The 23,122-nt window shown below is 41.0% G+C and overlaps 1 protein-coding gene across 1 annotated transcript; it reads right to left on the bottom strand.

Annotated features, from left to right (window-relative positions):
* Nucleotides 1-402: 402 nt before the first annotated feature.
* Nucleotides 403-21,006, bottom strand: ZRANB2 (zinc finger RANBP2-type containing 2). The gene is given in 11 exon segments (XM_063137441.1): nt 403-2,467; nt 2,869-3,013; nt 3,015-3,030; nt 5,655-5,735; nt 9,567-9,742; nt 13,396-13,533; nt 14,685-14,761; nt 17,136-17,218; nt 18,701-18,809; nt 18,910-18,962; nt 20,858-21,006. Coding segments are annotated over 11 exon segments (1,086 nt in total). The 5' UTR covers nt 20,914-21,006; the 3' UTR covers nt 403-2,315.
* Between the last annotated feature and the right edge of the window lie 2,116 nt (nt 21,007-23,122).

Below are 23,122 nucleotides of genomic sequence, written 5' to 3'. Positions count from 1 at the left end.
AGGAGCCTCTCAGGCCCTCCCAGGAATAGCAGCCCTTCCGTTCATGGTAGAGCAAGTTCAGATCCAACTCCTTAAATGTATATTTCAATGTATTGTTTAACTCAATTTATTGAGTTTCCATTTTACGTTCCTTGAAAAATGACGCCTATTCCATTTCAGATTTTTAAACATTGCATATGGAGAACACCCAAACATTTATTATTTGTAAGTACAACTCTGGAAGTCCAATCTAATTAAAGTAAATTAAACATGCTTACATATCAATAGTCATAAATCAGAATATGTCTGTGGCTACTTTCCAGATTATATTCATAGGAGTCCCCTGAAGTAAACTCTTTGAAAGGTTTAATATTTTGAAAATTATTCAGACAGGTGTGATAATACACAAGTAAATACACACTCTTTGATTGACATGCTTTATTTACATATGTCTACAGAATTGTATCTTCATAGAGCAAACCAGTACATTTTAATCCAAGCCAAATGAAACCCAAAATTTTCCCTTAGTTATTCTAGCCTATCATTTGTCAAGTTTAAAAAATTCTTAGATACAATACTTAGGAATACAAAGCACAAGAATAACTAACTTTAACATGTAGCTTCTAGCAAATTTGATTTTCACAATTGTAGACAGACTTTCAAGAAGTCAGAGGCACAGTTACAAGAGACTATTTGTTCTTGTGCAATCTATGCTACATTTAGCAAAAAAGAAGAGATACCTAAGAAAAAGCAATACAGGATTTGCAGGGCATTTTTTTGTTGCAAAATTTATCCAAAGTATTTCTACAGCAAAGCATTTTGCTTTGTCTTTGATCCATCCAAAAGAAATGTAAGATGTTCATAAAAGGAAAGAAATAAAGACAAGTTCTTCTCCGTTTGTCATTGTGCAGTTTGATTTACAAAGCAGATGTTCCAATACACAAGTAACTGAAAACATACTGCTTCTTTCCTAGAAGCATTAATCTCCCTTAACATACTTACCTTGGGATGTCATTGAAGAAACATATTTCTCTCAAGCAAACGGAGCTTAAGAATGGTCAGTATTTAACAAATATTGGCTAGTAAAACAAATTTCATGAAGCATTTTAAGCCATAAATTTACATTAGTCCAAAAAGATTATTTGCAATGATTTGTGGTATGAAATACTTTAGAGTAGCCATGCTATTTTCTGCAAGAGTTACAAACCTGAAATACAGTTCCACCAGTCTGAATTCAGTTTTATTGGCTCACAGAAATGGATTTCAATATTACATTCCCACTAACTAATTAAGATTTCAGAAGCCTTGAACAAACTTGGGTGGTTTAAATGCTTTATTTAAGGTAGCTTGATAACTACACGCTAACTTCTAAATGTTTAGTGGAATCCAAAGCTTCCAGAAGTGAAGGGGTGGGGGAGTGAGGAGAAGAGGCTGCACAATTTTCAGTTCTGGCTACAGCTTCTCACACCACACTGAATGGCTCAGTAGGGCACTACAGGAGGAGCTTTTGTGGGAAGGAGGCACTAGGGGCAGAGGCAAAGACTTTTCTGAAATGCACTGGTGAGTACGGAACCCTACGTATATTCCTTGGGATCTTGAACTTAATATTTTGTTTACAGCAACAGCAGCAGCATCACAGCTAGGATGTAGCTATCAAGCGCCAAGCACTTAGGCAGTTTAAACTAAACACTTTGGAAGTTATATGCCACAAAAGAGTACTCATAGATGCAACAACACTCAGCAGAAAATTGTACAGAACATTTCTTCTTTGCCAAATATTCAAGCAGCAAAGTAAGTTACCTTACATGTCCACTGAAATCTTGGTTACACAGGAACTATTTCTCACTTGGGTAAAAAGTGAGGGTTCTTCTTACTTAGAAATCACATCACCTAGCAGTGGAAAATGGCTATCCCTCTGAAGCATCCCTTGCTTTGCATAACTGCATACTACAAACTGTTTAGTTTATTTGTTCTTGCAGGGATGAGAGGGAAGAAGTAAACCAGACCAGTTTAAGAATCAGAGTATAGATTAACAATCATACCAAGCCTTGGACAGTTCTACAACTAGTAGAAGTGAAGACTAAACCAGGATGGCATCATAACATACAAAGTTCTCACACAAAAACTCCCAAATAAGAGCCTTCCAATTTAAAATGTAAAACCTAGTGAAAAAAGAAAAGGGTAGGGGAGAGGCAAAACATTTTGAAACAAAAACCAAAATCACACTACTCACCTTTCTGGGGTCAATTTATGGCTTAAAATATTTCATTACATTCTGTTTCATGAATTAAAATAGCTGCAGTTTTCCATTAAACATGCACCTCTACTAGCAGGATTTAGCACTTCTGACCAAGTAAGACACCAACTTCTTTAAAATGTCTCATGCACTGGACTATATTTTTTGTGAGTTTTGCGTTTAATATATTATTTCTTTTTAGAACTTGTACGGGATCCAGAATGAGAAGATCCAGATGATGACCTGCGGTGTCTGTAAGATAAAAAAATGAGAAAAAGCATGCAAACAAATAAGTTTAAATTATTATGATTGGCACGGGGTGAAAAATAAATAAAGAGAAAATAAAACAGATGGGGGCAGGACATGAACTGGACTTCATCTCTATATCATAACTGTATAAAACAGTTCACATAATATAGAACTGTAGTTAAGAACACGTTCATGTGTAAATTCTAAAACTAACTATATCATGAGTGTCTCAGGACTTTAAAAGAAAGGTTCTTCTGATTAGTTTATTTGTGACAAGGACATATATTAAGAATACTGAAACCTTATTAGTGTTCAAACACACACAATATTTTAGACATTCAGCTCTTTTCCTAGCCCTTTCAGTCAACATTTAAATAACCATTTTTATGCTACAAAACCCAAACCTTTCAGGTGACCGTGATCTCGTTCGCCTTTTTTTACGATCACCAGATGAAGATCTAGATCGGCTTCTCTTTCTGCTTCTCTCAGGGGAAGATGACGAATGAGAGCTTGAGTAAGATCTTTTTCTTGGGGTTGAAGAACCCCTGACAGACCTGGAGCTGGATCTTTATTAAGAAATAAGTAAGACTTAATCCTAGTGCAAATAATGAGAATGCAATAATCTACAATATATATCAAATGCATGAAATCACTATTAACGATTCATAAAATGGAATCAGATTAATGGTTAAGTATTTCAGTGCTGTGCTAATAAGGACTTAGAATTCAACAACTTCAGTGTTTCTCAATATGAACTGTGGCCAAATCAATTCACTGATTTACCAGAACTGACCACATAATATAAAAACCCATATGGTTGCTTAATATACATGTTGCTTCTCAGCAACAGCAAGCTACAGAAAACTGAAGTCAGACATGAACACATTTATTTTACTTTCCTATTAAGAAAAAAGCTTGACACTCAGCTTACAAATGGTTAAGTACTGTGTGTCTCATGACAGATTTCTGAACAGAAGTATCTGGTAAAGGCATTAGAAGACCTGATGGCAATAATTATTTACAGATAAAAGGAATTGCAAGTGTGTGCAAAAGAGATGTGAATATGCAAAGTTAAACAAATTTCCTCTGGATAAGGACCAGGGAGAAGCCATACTATTTAACACAGTAAGATCCTAAATAGTTAGAAGGCTAAAAGTAGATAAAGAAATAACATTTCAGATCAACTCACCTACAAGAGTACAGTTTTTCAAAGGAAAACACCTTCATTTTCTGGCTGGCTGCTATTGGAAGCTAAATATAACTAGGTAGACCTTTGTCTGATCCAGTTAGGCAACTGTTAGTGTTCATAACAGTGCACTTTCACTTGCCCCTTTCCAAAATAATAGGCCAGCTTCTGTATCCCAATTCATGTGGAGGACTGGGGCTTTGGCTCAACTCTCCATTTTACAGAATGCTAAGAATCTCAATCTCTCTCTCTCTCTCTTTATACATATTGTGTATGGAGTTACAGGAATTCAATCAATGAACACAAAATAAAAATAGAAACCCTGAATCAAAGCCATAATCACCATGCATTTATAGACCAACAACTATTATTTTGCTACTAGAGACCCAGGACTCCAAGCCTCTATATCTAACTGGATTTTCTGTGGAACCATACAAAGCATAATAATACTGCTGCCAGACAAAGTTCAGGTTCAGATGACCACGGGGGAAAATAAGCCATTGTGACTTGTGCTGCAGTACGAGTTGGGGTATTGTCCGAACCTGATGTGTGGCACGGCTTCATACCCAGTCTATAACCCTTACTGCAAGTTGTGGATTGTAGGGTGGGTATGAAGTCCACCCCCACTACACATCAGGTTCAGACAACTCACCAATCCATGCTGCAGCATTGGTAATTATGTAAATGACAGGCAGGCACAGGGAAAAGCCACAATGTTTTCTTTTCCCACCATGATTGTCCGAACACTCTCAAGGACTTGCTCTGTTTGCTAGTTCTAACTTTTATTTACCATATTAAGTCTTTTTATTGGTAAACACACACACAAGTGTTAAGTTAAATATTTCTTGATCATGTGCAAAATGCTGATGTCTGTCTCACCTAGAATAAAAGACCTTACTCCTTAGCGTGGACTGGATTGTAGCACTACTCTTCAAATATTTCTGCGGAGGATGTAACTATGAAGGCAATGTTTCAACCTCATTTCAGTAGAGGATAATTATTATGTACTAGTAATTCAGGAATCATTTTACCAAGTTGTAGATGTGATACTAAAACGCAAAGAGTATCAATGCAATATGTGCTAAAACAATATTATTTATTTATTTACGGCAATTTTACTCTGCTCTTCAGTTGACAAAAGCTGAGCAGCTTACAAGGATTAATATGCAAAACACAATGAAGTTCTAAGAACCACAAAAGGAAGAAAGAGTTCTTTCTGGTTTAACGCTCCCTCCTACTTCAAATAAAGAAATGGCATACCCCAAACAATTGCAGATTTAAGGTGTCACTCTTTGTTATTCTTGCCCTATGGTAGATGCCTGTTTCAGTAAATGCATATGGGTACATATATACAGGCAAAATACCAAGGGTTTCTGTAGCATGAGAAGTCTGTGCACACTTTCTTCCACTCTGTTTAGGTGAGTTCTGTGAGCTCCAGAACTCCAAACTCTCAGCACTCTCATCTGTCCTGCTTGGTGAGCAAAAGCATAATAGGGCTCTGCTGAGCCTTGATGGCCAATTGCTTTAGCTACAAATATATCCCCACAGCCTTTCTTTGGATAAGACATAGCAGATTCCCAGTGCAATACTTTTGACTTGGGGAGAACAAGTTACATACGGGAATAAAATTAAACAATGTAGCATACTATGCATTATTCTTGGGCTTTTTTTTGAAAGTCAAACAAGAAAGAGTACTGTGGAGTGGGCCACTTCCACTTCAAGACTGAATATTCAAGTTCAGCCTTGGATACACCACCATGTGAAGGTGACTCTACAAAGGCTGTGGCTTGCACAGCACAGCACAGCTGACATCCTCTTAATAGAAGAGAAGGCACATTTGTCTTTAAAGCCTTTTAAATTAATGGAATTTTTTTTAATGTTACAATAATTTTACTTAATATCTAATTGTATTTATTTTATTTACTTCTGTTTACAATAAAACAGTAACTTCTGGTGGCCTTTTAGTCTCTCTCTGACAAGCAGAGAGGTTGCTACCTCATTCACCTTGATTTCGACCCACGAGATCTAGAACGTTCTCTGGAAGTAGAATGAGATCTTGACCTTGAACTGGAAGAACTTCTTGACCTGAAACAACATGAAGAATGTTTTTTGGGGGGAGAATAGACAGACAAGAATCAGATAAACTCTATTTTTTAGTCTAATTTGGAAGTTAAGTAATTTTCTATCTTTTACGACAACACAAAAATTGGATAGAGCATTTCAAAGAATGGATGGATAAGTTCCAAAGAGATATCTTGAGTTCACAGGAATGGCATATGCCAGGTTATTTGAATTTTTTTCATTTGAATTTCTTAAGCCCCCTAGCCTGCCACAAGTTGGTTTTGAAACATCCTTCAGCTCCAAAAGAAGTTCGCTGTGTAGTAGAAGCTGCCATTAGATAAACACAAGCCTAAGGCCATTTTGGACTCACAGAATTCAGGTCACAGGACAGGATTCAGTGGGGCCCTTCTGGGCATGGCCAACCCCATCGGCCTGGTGCATGCGTGCGTGGCCCCTACTGCTGCTGGTTGTGTTGTAGCGCTTCCAGGAGCAAGCCCCAAAACAAGCAGAAACACTAATTTCTGGACAGGGCAGGTTGTGCGGGTGGCCCCATTAGATCCTGCCCTCAGAAGTCTTTGAATTCCTTTTTCTTTTTTAACATTATAGATTAAATTATGCTATCTTGTATATTACTGATCTTGATGTTCTTCTTTATATTTTAAGGTAAGTGTATAACTTCCATACACAAATATTACAAACACTTTATTTTGAACTTTAAATTAGTAAGTATATGGTTCAAAAGGGGAAAACAGATAACGTAAGTCACGTAAAAGATAAGAAATCAACTTCAGATGTTATCTTTTGTGCCTCAAGCAATATGTACCCAGTTTTAAAAGCAAGCTTTAAAGAACCATGATTCAGACATACCAATCAACACATGACAAAAGTTTTTAAAATGTTTTCAAAAAGAATGAATTTAGCTCCTTAGTGCAATCCTATACATGCCTACTCAGAAGGAAGTACCATTAAATTCAATGGGATTTATTCCTTCGTAAGTATGTATGGGATTGCAGCCTAAGTGTCTTTTCAGACATCAAGATGCCATTACTAAAGCTTTATTAACTGTAGCTGAGGACTCGAGATAACGGTAATTAACTTTTCATTTCTTCTGGTCCTCAAGAGTTCCAGAACTTATTTTCAAGATTTATGGATTACCTTTTCAGAAACATAGTTTTGAAACATTGGCAATTAAAGACATTGGATAGAATCCAATGCTGCCCATCTACTAATGGTCTGTGTGTGGCCAGCACCACCCATACCATTCCGCAAGTAGCTCCTATGCTTGCGGAATGACAATTTAGCCCTTCTGGGGCAAGCCCTGAAATGGGTGGAAACACTCATTCCTGAAAGAGGGCAGGTTGGCCGAGCTCCCTTATCCAGTTATTAAAAAGTGAGCTGCCACCTTCCAGAAACAAGTGTTGCTGCTCATTTTGGGTTCCTCTGGAAGCACTAAATCACTGTTTTGCAAGCCATATTAAGATTCTTTAAGGTAGCATCGTTATGAGAGCCCATATTTCCCAACTGCACTTCTCTACACTTTTATTATGCCAGATCTTTCCCATTTTCCACTTCCAGCAGCAGTGATATGCAGATCCTGCTTAGAAGGGCACAGCACCGTTTTAGAACAGCTTTCTTTTCAGGGTAATACAAGTGGCTGTGGCAGGAAGAGATGTGGCAAGAAACCTGGTAAGCGTGCAGAAGCTACTCATGGAGGCCTCTGAATTTTACATGTTTCCCAGTTTTTAAAAAGTGATCACATGACACTGTTCCACATTAGTGAACAAATTTCATCTCCACTTGGGAAACATTTATATTTTGCAGGGAAATATTCATTTCCTATTAAGTTCTCCGAGAATAAATTCTTATGTACTAGAAAACACATTCAACATTAACATTCTGTCCAAAATTGCATTTGTGGGTTAGCACCAAAAGGTATAGGAGGAGCACTATGAAATTCAAAAGTAATTGAACATTTCTCCAAAACTTCAACTGATGAAATGGAAATATTTTAATGAAACAACTTTATTTTTAATGGGTTGAATCCATATTCCCACTGGCATAAATGGGATGGGGGCAGGGAAAACCAATTTGCACCAATTCCTCCTTCCCTAGGCAGCCCTCTGGAAAGCTTCTCGGAAGGAATGAGGGACCCTCTGAGACAGTGAGGTGAGGCTAAACAAAGGCTGCCTCCCCTCCCCTTACAAGAGCACCTGCTTGATCAGAGTCCCTTCCGTGAATGGAAAGAGCCCTTCTGTTCATGGAAGGACATGTCTGGCTCTAGCCCAATATGCAGAATTCTGTTTTCTTCCAAGAGTCTTCTATGTACTAGGTGGTGGCTACATTAGATGAACTCTGCTACATGAAGAGTATAGACACTTGAAATCAATGAAGCCTTTGTGAACAGAAATATTAATTGCTATCCAATTCAGTCATGGTTTACAAGCAGATATAAGTAATAAAAGAATAGCTGTGTTCACCAGTTTTTGTACAGCACTCCCCACAAATGACACACCATGGAAACTGGTGCAAAATGGAGGAGAAACTAGGACTTCCAATGAGGCAAAAAATAAAAAGGAGTAAAAATATTAGGTGCATCAAGAACTTGACCAGCAAAAGGAATTCTCTGTATATTAGAAACCCTGTATTTAGAAATATAAATGAACTACAAGTTCTCCTCTCTCCTCCCCTTTCCAGATTCCAGCCCCCTCCAAAGAAAAGTTTAGTTATGAAATGTTTTCTAGCAGAATGAGCAGGCCCTTCAAGTGTTTGATTAGTATTTCACTCCCACCAATCCATCGACAAAGATGTATTCTAAAGTAGTGCTGTGCCAAAACCCAACCTTCTGGTTTCTTGTTAAAGAGGCAGTCGTTTTTCTGCCTCTTTCGTGGGGAAGCTGAAAATTCTGGAGAAATTTCTCACGATACAGGACTTCAGTGCTTACCTTACTGTAAGGAGTTGGCGGAGAGGTTTGTGCGTGCTCTTTTAGCCCCCTCTCCACCCATTCTGTCCTTGCAGCCTCTCAGCTTGGTTGAGCTTCTTGGAAAGTGCCCTAAAAGATGTAATCGGGTCATCCTCCCTTGGGGCTTTCCAATGCGGCTGCCTGTTGATTCTTGAAAGCTGAACGAGAAGTTGGTCTTCTTCCCCTTTTTACGGTATTATTTTTTTTAATAGCAAAGCAAAACCAAAAATGCGTCTCAGCTTTCACCCACTCAGCAGCCAGCAGAACAGGAAGCCCCAAGGAAGGAAGTCCTGCTAAGTCCTCTAGGGTTCTCCCCCCCCCCCCCCCAAGAAACTCAAGCAGCCGGAGAGGCTGAAATGACAGACTGACGAAAATGGTAAAAGAGTAAGCACACACATGTCCCTCAGCCACCTCCTTACAGTAAGGTATGCATTGAAGCCCTGCACACTAAGAAATTCCCTGAAATTCTCAGCTCTTCCCACAATTTTTGTATGCAATTTCTGTTTGTCTCTCCCCTCCCCCTCAAAATGTATGTTCAAAAATAAATAGATCAAAAATTCGGCATGGTGCTGTTCTGAAGTGCTTAATGCCATGAGCCCATAAGCTAAACAATTTACTTGGCCATTAAGAAATATTTCAACCCAGAGCGAAACATTTCACTTACACTGCCATTAAATTAACACGTATCCTAAACTGTATAGTGATCACCTGCAATTTTTCAGCTTAAGTGTTATCTACCTGTGCAGACTAGATCTGTAAGATTTATTAGATTAACTCAAAACTGCAAAAAATAAAAATAAAAATAAAATAAAAAATCAATCACAAAAGAGATGTAAATAAAGAAAGTTAGATACTGACATTTTGTCTGGCGTTACCCTTGACCTGTACCCGTTTACCTGGACCTAGACCTTGAGCTTGAGTGGGAGGATGAGCGAGATGAAGATCGTGAATGAGAAGATCGAGACTTGGAACGGCTCCGGCTAGTTGTAGCTTTCTTCTTCTTGGCAGAATCTTCTTCCTCACTAGCATCAAGATTGTATTTGGAGAGGTCAGCATCATCTTCATCTTCATCCTGAAAAAAATAAAATCAGTTATGATGCTTGATTAGGCAGAAATCATAAAAAATACTATTTTATTTATCTATGCAACTATGCATGACTTGTCTGAAACAGGGCAAAGATACATATATAGGGCAGTTCCCCAAAATATTTTTAACACAGATGAAAAACAATATAGCACATAAGTTATTCATGACATACACCATGAGGCTGTGGGAAAACAACTACTGCTTGTTGTCGGATTTGGGTAGTGTAGTGTTGGCCAAAATGATGCAATTTAACTTTAACGTAATACAGCTTTTTTGCTGCCACAAATTTAGCTTTATTCACAGAGATACACACCTCTTCTTCTTACTACAACATTGTATTGAATGCCAACATATTTCCATATTCATAGCATGGACTTGGTTTCCTCTTTAGGGCAATTCAGTGTGAACATAACCCTGTGTTACTGAAGGAAAACCAGATCTTGTTTTGTATCTAGCACAAGCAGGAGGCACCAAGTAAAAGGATTAAAGTTCTGCTGGATTCCCAACTTGTTGGTTAATATTAGTGAACTATAACAGCAAGAAAAATTAAAACTAAGCCACTACAGAGGTGCCTGAAACTTACTGGCTCTCTTACACATGTGCCTTGTGCTATGGATTTAATTGGCATTGCTCTGGCATCTTGAATCAATAATCCATTTTTTGTACTGGAAGGCATAGCCTAAACAGCTGTCAAGAATGTTGTTAAGGCTCTGGAACTGCAGAGGCATAAGAGCCATAGAATTTACATGCTTCCTCCTTGATTAGATTTAAGAAGGTTGTTCCTGGTGACCGTGGAAAACATGCAAGTGACTGGCTGATTGCCATGCCACCACCCATCTGATTAAAATGGCCCAATACTGAAGCATTGCCACCTTCCAGACAAGTCAGCAAGATCAAACAGTACCTGAGGACCCTTGATCTTAACAGCAATGCTTTGTTTTGAATGTTGCACTACAATACACTCTATAGCTATCTGGATGTAAATTAATCAAGAGAAAAGGAATCTCTCCGCCTTCTATTGAGTTTCTAAAATTATAGTTTACTTTGTCCAGCCTCTGAGGCACTGAGCACTTTGATCCTTTTGTTTCAAACACTATAACTGCCTTGCTGTTGGGCATCCCTCATGCTGGTGTGCCTCAGCTCTGAGAATAACTTGGGATCTAATTGGCTTTAATATCCCTCCATGTGAGCATGGTTCTCTGTTCTACTCTGCAACAACTGCGCATTTCTAGGGCTAGAATTTTCCTCTTGACCTTTCCTACTGAATCAACTTATCACTGCATTGGCCTTGAGAGACCTGTTTACCTTGTACACCTTCTTCTCCAACACATTGCAGTCGCCCAACAGAATTTCTTTTGGGGGGTCCAAGGCGCATTACGCTCCAGCATACGAGAAGAAAATTTGGACCACTCGGTAGTCTGTTGTAACCAATTTGTATGACAGTTTGCAGATAAATCAACCACATCCATGCCAACTTTGATGCCACAGTTGGTACAGATTCTGTGGATGTAACTTTGGCTACTGATAGGTTATAATGGATACTTTTCAATTTCTGCAACCTGAGGTTGTAGACAGGATCTTTGGAGAGGTGCAGCCTACCACTTGTGTTCTAGACCTTTGCCCTTCCTGGCTTATAAAAGCAGCCAGGTGGGGACTTGTCAAGTGGGTAAGTATAGTGGTGAACACCTCTTCACAGCTAGATGTGATTCTGCCTTTCCCAGGAGAGCTGGTAGTAAGACCTTGGTGTGTGTTTTTTTTTAATGTTTAAAAATGTTCCTTCAATGCCACTGTACCAGATAATTTGCTCTGGTCTCGAATATTCCATTCTTGGGCAAGGTGCTGGAATATGTGGTGGCTCTACAGTTCCAGGAGTTTCTGGATGAGGTGGATTATCTGGATCCACTTCTATCTGGCTTCAGACCTCATTATGGAACACAGGCTGATTTGGTCGCCTTGGTGGCCAATCTACATCAGGAACTGGACAGAGGGAGCGTGTTCCTGATTGTTCAACTGGTTCTCTTGGTGGTTTTCAATACCATCAACCAAGGAATCCTTTTGAGGTCTTTCTGAGATGGGACTCAGAGACACTGTTATATGGTGGCTCTGGTACTTCTTGGAAGGTGCAATTTTAGAAAGTGGTGTTGGGGGTGGGGTGGGGTTCTGTTTGATGCTGTGGTTGTTAGCCTGTGGTGTCCCTCAGGGTTCTACCTTGTTCCCCATACAATTTAACGTATACATGAAACTGCTACAAGAGGCTGTCTGGAGTTTGGGGTTCAGTGCCACCGGTATACTGATGAAACTCAAATCTATCTCTCATTTTCATCTAAATCCAAGGAAGTTGTTATAAATCCAAATCAGTGTCTGAGATCAGTAGTTGACTGGAAGAGGGTGAACAAATTGAAACTTAATCCAAACAAGACAGAGGTGCTCCTGGTTAGCTGAAAGGCAGACCAAGAAATAGAGATTCAAACTGTGCTGAAATTCAGGCTTACAGTTTGAGTGTAGTCCTGGATTCGGCCCTAAACCTGGATGCCCAGGTTACAGCAGTAGCCTGTTTCTAGAGAGGTTTGATCTGGTCACAGTCACACGTGCCTTAGTTACATCCTGTTTAGACTAGCATAATATGCTCTTTGTGGGACTGTCTTTAAAAAGTCTTTGGGAAATTCAGCTGATCCAGAATGTGATGGCCAGACTGTTCACCAGGACCAGTAACAAGGAACATGTGATTCCCTTCTTACAACAGTTTTACTATCTCACAGTCTGTTTCTGGACACAATTCAAAGTGCAGCTTCTGACCTAAAAAGCCCTATACAGGTTATGATTTGAAAACCCACCTTCTCCCATATGACCCTACTCAATATTTAAGATCCTTTGGTGAGATCCCTCTTTTGGTATCACTGCTACCAGAGGCATATTTGATGGGGCAGCATAGAGGGCCTTCTCACTGATCACTCCCAGGCTCTGAAACTTCCTGCCAAAGAATGCTGGGTGGGCTATCTCTCTGTTGTTCCCCTATCAGCAAGCGAAGACTTTTTTATTATGGCAGATCTTTAGCATATAAATTGGCCTTGCTGAGTCTATTTTTATTGGTTGGTGCTGCTTATTTCATTTCTTGTTGTGCTTTTAATTTATTTGTTCTTACACTACACTTTAATTAAGGTGGCCTTTTTAATCCAGATTTTACTATAAGTCACCTTGAGTACCATTTGCTGGCAGAAAGGCGGAACATAAATAAAATAAAATAATAAATACACCCAGAGAGAATGACTTACCATCCCTGATGAAGAACTTACTGAGTCCCAAAGCTGGGAATGCAGTTTGACCTACAAGGCCACACAGGCGCTCTGTAACCTCTGTGTGAGTTGCCAGCTCAGAGTCCACGGGAGATGGTTTAAAGTGAGTTTAAAGTATTGGGAAGTAGCTACCAAAATGTCTTGAGCTGAACACACAATCTTTGAAATCATATGTGCTACTCAGATTTTTTTTAGTTGCTTCTATATTTATCTTCTGCTTTTAATTTTTTTTTCTGTTGCTTTCTTTACATTCTTTTGGTTTTAAGTGATGTGACTGGTTTTATTGTTTGTGTTTATTATGTACGAGAGCATAAATAAATAAATACTGAGTAAGGATTGTTTTACCTCATCCAATTTATACTTAGACAGATCTCCATCCTCATCCTCCTCTTCTTCCCCTTCAGATTCCTTATCTTCAACTTCCTTTAAGATAGATGCAGGACCAACGGGCTTCCCTCTGTATTTTTTCTTTTTGCGGCCAAACTAAACAAGGAGGCATTGTATTCCGTAAGAGCATAAACTGTTGGAAGTCTGTGTTATGTACACATAGCAAATACAAACACAGCCACTGATTAAACTGAATATCCTTGCATTTAGTCTACTGTAGTTTTTTTCCATTACTACTTAAGAAAAAGTGAACGGCCACAGAGTTATTTATTCAGAACTACATTTAAAGATAGATTATATAAATCAATATGTATCTCACAGATTACAAAGTTTAGCAATTCACATCAAGAACCAAAGCAGTGATATGCTTATATGGAAGACAATCACTTGTGCTTCAATTGTTATTTCTCCAACAGCTGTTCTCACTGCTGCAAGACTAGCTACTACTGAGTTTAAAAAGTGGTTCTCTCTTTGGTACTGAAAACCACTGCCAATGAAAATAAACAAAGACAGCCAAATACAAAGTTCACCTTTATGTGCTTATAATGGATTGCTGGATACTGGCTCAAATTACAATGACATCACCTCTTGAGTAGCTAACATTTGTTTTGTATCCAAGATGTTCTTACTGTATATTACAGATGCTTTAGCATGCATTTTGGACAAAAGGGCTTCAAAGTCAATTCACACGTAACATTTTGCTACATTTTTTAAATTTCCAATACAGAAGTGGTCTGGAAAAACACATATATTACAAGGGCAGCAATTTCTACAGTGAGTTCCTGGCTCACACATTACACTGCTCATGTGACAGGATCAAATGCATGAACAAAATAAGAAAGGAAAATGGGTGCCAGAATATAGTGTGTGAATTGGTTGGTTCTCAGTAACCTATGGAACCATCCATCAGTTATGGAAAGATTACAATGTAGTTTCCCTAAACATTTACTATACTTTAAAAGAGGGGGTTCCACTTATGGAACTGTTTATCTGGTAAGGTAACACCGAAGGAACCAGCTTGGAATCCTACAATTTGAGCCCTCACCCCTTTCCAAGCCAAGAATTTCTACTTCAAGGCAAATATAGAACATAGAACTCGGATTTATAGAGCAGGGTGTTGGACTTGATGGCCTTATAGGCCCCTTCGAACTCTACTATTCTATGATTTTAGGATCAAGTTAACTGTTCTCTGAAGTTTTTCCATCAGCATAAGCCTTTGGCAGTTATTTGTTCATACAGCCACCTACCTCATCATATTCGCCATCAGACTCTTCACGTTCTATATACTCTACATTCTCTCTTTCATTAAAGCCCCCACCATATCCTGCAAGGAGACATTTCCAAAAATCTCAAAATGTAAACTCTAATATTCTAAACTGACAGTACATCATTTTTTCATACATTCCTGACTTTAATAGAAATAACTTCTAAATATGCAATTCATATTTATGAACTTTGTAACAAAATGAAAAGAAATATAAAAACTGTAATTGTTTGTGTAATAGTTTATTAGTTTAACTGTGCAGGTGAAGATGTCTGCTGAATTTCAGGCTGAAGTTGGGGCTCAAACTCAGTACTCATGCAGGCAATGGGATGGATCCAGAGATCTGCATACCTCTTGCTCTCCCTGGCAGCCCCACAAAAAGACTACCCTGAGAGTCAAGGGATCCACTGAATGAGGTGGTTTGTGGTACTGGAATCCGGGGGGAAATGGCCCCTTCTGAGAGCCCAGATAGACTGGCAGAAAAACTCTCAGAAATAAGCTCAGACATATGCTCCTCTTTCACCCTATTGAACTGTTGTTCCACATAGTGAAAGCTATGAGTGCTAATATGTTAGGCAGTGTTTATAAAATGCATGAGCAATACCAATCAAACTCTGGGTGCTGGATACAGCATCTGCTATCCCAGCAGCACTTGGCATTGAAGTAGAGCTCTTACCGAGACTGGCACAGTTTTACAATTAAAGTATTTTTCCTGTCTTGTTTTTTTGCAACAAAAACCAACTGCGGCAGGATCTACATAGCCACAGCAGAGCTTGTGTGTACCCACTCGAGTGCCGGTCCATTTGCCAAGGGGAAAGGGACCCTTGTCATGTGTGTGCATGTGACAAGTGGATTTTTTTTAACAAGTGCTAGTAGCAACTAGTAAATATAACCAAACTTGGCTTAAAACATCAAGATCTTGTGAGTAAACTGTCCCGCTTTTTAAAGGGAACTGAATATAAGGGCAAGTATCTTACCTCATGGTTTCTCACCAGCAGCAGTTTCCTGAAGTAAGATGCCTGCAAAGCTATCACTAACTCCTGAAGTAGCCTTTGGGATCAGTATCCTACCAACATGGCCCATCCAGCTGTTCTGGAGGGCTTTCAGTAGCAGAGTTTCCTTGCCAGTTCTACGTTACCTCCTTAGTGCCAAGGCTAACCAGAGAACCTCAGAAAACTGACTGCTAATTGCCACAACTCATGGAGAAGTTGAAGCAAAAGCAAAACTGATCAAATTATTATGATTTATTACATTTCTATACAGCCCCATAGCCAAAGCTCTCTGGATGGTTTACAAAAGATAAAAACATTAAAAATGATATACAAATTTTTAAACCATAAAAACGTACCACAGACAGTATATACAGGAACATACATCTAAAAACAACTATAAGTTGTCAGCCAAACCTAAAAACAGATGCGGGATTGGTTAAGCTCATGACATACTGCTAAATGCCTGGGGAAATAGAAAAGTCTTGACTTGGCGCCAAGAAGATAGCACTGTTGACACCAGGCAAGCCTCGTTGGAGAATTCATTCCATAATTTGGGGGCCACCACAGAGAAGGCCCTCTCCCTTGTTGCCGTCTTCTGAGCCTCCCTCGAAGTAAGCACCCGGAAAAGGAAATTAGATGTTGAGCATAGTGTATGGGTAGGTTCATGATGGGAGAGGCATTTCACCAGGTATTGTGATCCTGAGCCATGTAAGGCCTTATAGGTTAGAACCAGCACCTTGAATTGGGCTAGGAATACAGGCAGCCAATGCAAGCGGGAAATGAATAGAATCTTTGGATTCCAGGACCCCTCTTTTAGAACTTCTATATGGGTTTATTGCAAAGGCAGCTCACATTAGAAGGAAACATGGTTGTATACATTGTGGCTCAGTTCAGGCAACACTAGTCAACGCAGTGTAAAACTCCACACAACATTTGAGTTTTTATGAGGTACTCCCCACACAACATATTCTAACTCCACCACTGTGTTATGTGACTGTGGGCTAACATGAAATTGAGTAAAATCTATCACGATGTTTGAGTGACAGTTCCTCCGCCCTCTTTCCTCCCATGGTCTCCCAATGATATCCCATCAGCTATTGCTGCAAAAAACAATCCCGGCGGCTCTCCTAGAGCAGCACTCGCTCCTTTCACTGCTCTTGCCAGGAAACTCTGCAGCCAGTGGGAAAAGTCAACTCAACACAATGGAAAACGCCACAGAGCCTGCCACACAACACACCGATTGTGCAGGAACTCTCCTGTGCACAGTGTGGATATTCTGTGTGAAGTGTTCTCCAAAAAACTCTACCTGCCAGACAACACATTTCTCAATGGTGGTGCAAAAACTCCACTGTGGAGTTCTAAAACTACTGTTGAGAAATGTGTTGTCTGAACTGAGCCCGTTTCTTTAAAATCATGCTTTTAGATAATCTGAAGACAATTACCTGTTCTTTCCTCAAGTTTGGCATACTTTGGAGTGTTGCACATATTGCATTCAGATCTCCTGGCCCAATTAACATTGCCGCAACTTTGGGGAGAAAAATATGGTTGATAGTTTAAATACAGAAAATTGTATTTGTTCAAAAATTAAGAAGTTAAGCAATACTTGAAAACCCAGAAACTTTTAACATCAGTGTTTAGTTGCAAGACTCACAAGAATTCATTTGCATATTTCCAACTATACAGATACAGTAGTGAACGCTGTTATGTAAACAATTTTAAAGCAGGATATATGTAACTGAGAACAACCTCCTTTTAGAACAGTAATACTTGTGCAGACTCATTTTGTGCAATGTAAGACCACAACACATGCAGTCACCTTATTTTCCTCACAGCTATGACTGGGACTAAAGCTGAGCAAAGTACAACTAAGGGAAAGCAAAACAAACACCCATATTTTGAGCCAGCAGGTAACCCATCCAATTTCTTTTTGCAAAATAGCAAGGCTGCTGGGGGTGGGGGAAGAAAGGGACACATTCTTCTTCCACATACAGATTTCAGTGAGATTATGCAATTCCCATGTGATGTCAGTGAAAGTTACAAGGAAAGAAAACAAGCTCAATAGATCTCAATTGTCTTGTGCCAGTAAAACCTACTTCAATTTAGTCATAACACTATTGTAGTACAAGTAAATACTATGTATTCAAAACATTCAGACAAAGGCTCTCCAATAGGCATCACACAGCTGTGTTCTCTCAAGCTATATGGGAATGAAGTTGCAATTATTACCCCAATATGAATTGCAAAACATGATCGGGAATTAAAGAGCAATGGCGTTAAGATAGGGTGACCATATGAAAAGGAGGACAGGGCTCCTGTATCTTTAACAGTTGTATTGAAACGGGAATTTCAGCAGGTGTCATTTGTATATATGGAGAACCTGGTGAAATTTCCTCTTCATCACAACAGTTAAAGCTGCAGGTGCCCCTGCCCTCTTTTAAATCTGGTCACTCGAGTATAGCTCCTGCAGCTTTAACTGTTGTGATGAAGAGGGAATTTCACCAGGTTCTCCATATATACAAATGACACCTGCTGAAATTCCCTTTTGAATACAACTGTTAAAGATACAGGTGCCGTGTCCTCCTTTTCAGATGGTCACCCTAGTTAAGAGGAAATTCACATAATTAGTGTTGTCAACTAAAAAATTTCTAGCTGAAAACTTTATTACAATATTAGCAACTCAAAACAGTAACTTGCAGTCCTTAAATTATTAAAAACAACCAACCAAGCTGATGTTCTATTCAATATAATCAATTAAAACCTACAGGCCTAGATAATACGGAGTAGCACAAGATTAAGGCTGCAATTCTATGCACACCTACCTACATAAACCCCTCTGAACACAGTGGAACTTACTTCTGAGTAAACATGCAAAGGATTGAGCTGCATGAAGTATCGAATCACATATTTGGATGATATAGGAGGGCAGAAAGAAGAGTCAGCTTAAAAATGACATACAATAAAATTCTATTTAAACTAAAAATGAACTGGAACTTCAAGACCAACATACGTTTTACACTGCCAGTCATTAGCACTGAAGAGTCCACGGCTCTTTTCAGCAAGTGTCTTCCCTATTTCAGTCCCTCCAGCTTTCATCATCTTGGCCTCTGTGGTTTTTTCTGAAAATAGTCCAGAAAAAACCCAAGATTAAAGCATTTTTTTTATAAACTTAATGCTTTACAATATCCCTCCCTCAAAAGAAACTTAATTCAGAGTCACCTCGACCACATCTGTTGCAGCTGGTTCTTCTAGCAAAGTTAACATTTCCACACCTGCAAACAAAAGAAACATGATTTGAAGATTTTTTGTTTTTATCAGCCTGATCTTAAACATGTTAACCAAGAATTTTACTGAGTTTGATCATACTTCTTTCCAGTTGGTATGCTTAATACTGCAACCTAGTCTACTGAATTTCCCCTCCTACCTGCATCCCCTGCTGGCCACCTAAATCTGTTCTAGAGAACTAGTGCATCCTCCAGAGCAGATCTGGTGGGAATGCAGGGGAAAGGAGTGGGAAGTCCTGTTGTACACACAACTTTGGACCCAACCCCAAGTTCTAAAGACTTTTTTTTAGACACAAATCTAGATTCGTAAACCGCCCAGAGAGCTTCGGCTATGGGGCGGTATATAAATTTAATAAATAAATATAAAAGTTAATAAATAAATGAATGATCAGTATATGCATCCCAACTGCTCTGGTGTATACTGTGCACACGAAAGGAACTGAACATATCTTTCTGGAAACTTTAGAACTACTTTGTGACTTTATGCGTAAACACTTTGGAATGAATATTACTGAAATGAAAATTATACTACTGTGGCAGGGAATCTAATTAACTCATTGGCCCTATTCACACAATTGTGCGTGGGTGGATGTCTAGTGGAATTATGGAGAGGGGATGGGTAGCAAAACCATGATGTGTCACACCCCTCACAAGACTAGCAACCACACACCATGCTGTGGTTTACTTCCCCCTCCCCGCTCCATAGGTAGATTGCATCCCCCAGCCGCCACCTATTCCCGTGGCCACCGTGGCAGGAATTGCATTGCACTGGCAGTACTGTCACTATACGACGGCAACTACAGAGAATGGCCGCATACACTAGCGCTACAGCATCACTGGAAATTGCAGATGTTCTAGGTAGGTGTCTGCATCGTTGCCGTGTTTTTTCACGGAGTGTGTGGATCTAACTATGGAGTGCCTGACAGACAACACAGGAACCCATTCTGGAGCATGCTACCCGCCACTGCAAAAGGTAGGTAACAGGGGTGGGTAAAGTACCCAACATGGAGGGAAAAAACACTTGGTACATGACACGCTAACCCACCACGGATCACTCTCAAACATGAACCACAGTGGCTTAGCATAACGTGTGAACCAAGCCATTATATAAAAAGGTAGGGGCTGGGAACTTGTGTTTCGGCCTACAACTCCCAACACCCCTCATTCATTGGCTATACTGGCTAAGGCTGAGAGGAGTTGTAGGCAAAAAGCAAGCAAACGAACAAAAACCCTGGAGGACTCCAACTTGCCCACCTCTGCCCCTCGGCTTAAGCGTAACGTTTCCAAGACCTTTGCTTCCACCAGGCGTCTACCACGAAGCTGCATTCCGACGCTCACTTGGAGGCTCCACTGAACTCAGCAGAGCTTCCTTCCGAGTAGCCCTGCACGGGGTTTGCACCGCACCTCTTTTGCAGCCGCGTCTGTGGCCCATCGTACAAGAACTGAGCCGCCAGGAGAGAAACCCGTCACCTTTGCGAGGCGATATTAACGCAGTGACCCCCTGAGCGCAGCCCCGGAATGCTGTGCCGGCCATTTGAAGGGACGGAGGGAGGGAGGGCGAACAGGGTCGTCGGCAATGCGGTCAAACACGTGTCTGGCGCACTCTGCGAACGAGCGAGCGGGCGGGTGACAGTCCGACCCCAGACTCCCGCGCCCAAATCGTGGAAAGAGGCAAAAGTCAACGAGGCAAAGAACGGAGGAAAGAACGGAGGAGCGACCTAAAGAACAGGGCTGGGGGGGGGGGCAGGCAAGAAGATGCCGCCCGACGCTGCCCCCTCCCCTGCCATTCCTACCCAAAGGGAGCCCCCCGCCCCGCCATAACGCAGGCCAGGGCCCGGTCCCTCACAGGCCCCGGCCCAGCCCGACCCGGCTTCGCCCCTCACTTCTTGTCCGGGCAGATCCAGTCCCCGTCGCTGACACGGAAATTCTTTGTCGACATGCCGGCAGCTGCGAACGGCCACAGCCTCGCCTCGCCTTCCCCCCTCAGCTCGCGAAACGGACGCAAAGCGGACCCGAGCGGCGGTCCTGCCCGCAGCAGTGGTAGTTCGGCCTCGGCAGCGCTTAGGCGAGGGCCTCAAGGGTCCTGCGGGCGACGGGTCTGCCTTCGCGACCGCCTGTTCCAACGCGGCAGCCTCCCGAGCTCTCGCTCTCGCTCTCGCTCTTTCCTTCGTAAGCCCTCTCGCGGCTGTGTGTAATAACGAGGCTTTGCTCGCCAACACGTCTGGGGAAGAGAGGAGGAAAGATATCTGTCAGGCGTTCAATTAGACGACCCTAAAACGGCTGTGGAGGGAAAGAGGCGAGGCGCGGAGAGCGCCCTCTGGTGTGTGGAGGACGTTACAGTACTCTCTGCTTCTCTGGCTGATGCAACGTGGAGAAGGTCGCTTCTGGCTTGCGGGATCTTTTCTCTCCCTCCCTCCCTGAGATCCATCAACTGGATCTTGGTGCAAATTGTTAGGCAACGTGGAGCCAGAAACCTTTGCGGTAGATCCCGATCTAATTATTTTCATGCCTGTTTTAAAACATAATGAAGTTTAGAAGAATTCCATGGTGGCTGTGCGCATGTTCATACAATGGCTGCAAACACATTCAGAATGCCACGTTCTCATATTTTGGATATGACTCGACTTGTGGCACACCTGCCGGTGTGCCACCTGCCGGTGCCCACCCATCTCTCAGTACTGAAATGAGGGACCCTTAAATGAAAAGGAGAGGGAGTCCTGGTTGGAAGGAGCGTACAGATCATCTTCCTGGCTCGCCACTCTGACCATGTTACTCCACTTCTGAAATCTCTTCATTGGCTTCCAATTCACTTCAGAATCCAATATAAACTTCTCCTGTCGACCTTCAAAGCTTTTCATGGTCTAGCTCTCCTCTCTCCTCTCTCCTCTCACACTATTGCCCCGCTCGTGCTCTTCGCTCCTCTGATGCCATGTATCTCGCCTGCCCTGGGGTCTCTACTTCCCTTGCTCGGCTTCGTCCATTTTCCTCTGCTGCCCCTTACGCCTGGAATGCTGTTCCGGAACATCTGAGATCCACAAGTTCAATCGCAGCTTTTAAAGCTCAGCTAAAAACTTTTCTTTTTCCTAAAGCTTTTAAAACTTAATGCTGCCTGGACTTTATACTGTTAGTTTTACCCTACCCAGTGCCTGTTTACCCTACCCAGTGCTTGTTTGCATTCTCTTCCCCTCCTTATTGCTTTACTATGGCTTTATTAGATTGTAAGCCTATGCGGCAGGGTCTTGCGATTTTCTGTTTTACTCTGTACAGCACCATGTACATTGATGGTGCTATATAAATAAATAATAATAATAATAGTACATGTGCCACAGAAAGTACCACTGCTGTACTCATGATAAAGCTGGCGCCATCCTAATGCTGCACAATCTTAAAAACAAATAAAAATAAAGGAACTAGAAACTACAGTGAATGAGGAGGATCCAGACGAGGACATACAGTAGAAGATCGTTTTCAGGAACTCTTTCGCAGGACACAGCTCAGTGGTGGAGCAGAACTTTGAACTCTGCTTCAATCCCAGCATTTTCATTGCCTGAAAGTTAGGAGAGTTGCTGCCAGTCAGTGTAGGCAGTACTCAGTAAGATAGACCAATGATCTGATTTCTTGTAAGGCAGCTTCTGATGTTGCTAAACACACAGGTCTGCTGCTGTCACATAAGCCAGAATATTTTGGCTTGGTTTTCACCTATGTCTTTATACTAGATTCCTTGGATTTAACATGGTTTCCCAAAATGTGATTACTAAGTTACTAAGGTTTCCAGGGTTTTATTTATTATTTATTTGTGGTATTTTACCCTGCACCAGTTTATAAAGATTAATAGTGGGACAGTTCTAGTCCTCAGGCTTACAATCTAAGGATGCGATTCTATGGGTTGCGTCTTCATGAGATGGAAGCCTCCAAACTTGGACCTTTCCATGTATCCAATGCCCAGCTCAGCTGCTGTTGGCAGGAAAGAAGGAATGATGAAAGTGATTTTCGCCTCTCTGTCCTCCTTGTTTTGCTTTTTTCTCTCTAGACAGGCCTCTGAGGCAGAATGGGCTGGAGAGCCAATAGAATTCCTCATATCGTGGCCTCTCCCCTCCCTGCCCACTGGCATGCTCCCTTTCTGAACTCTCTGAGGCCACTTCTGCAAC

The sequence above is a fragment of the Elgaria multicarinata genome, chromosome 1 (assembly GCF_023053635.1).
Source record: "Elgaria multicarinata webbii isolate HBS135686 ecotype San Diego chromosome 1, rElgMul1.1.pri, whole genome shotgun sequence".
In the NCBI taxonomy this organism is placed as follows: domain Eukaryota; kingdom Metazoa; phylum Chordata; class Lepidosauria; order Squamata; family Anguidae; genus Elgaria; species Elgaria multicarinata.
The sequence above is the reverse complement of the archived record's forward strand: the minus strand, read 5'-3'. Positions and strand labels throughout refer to the sequence as shown.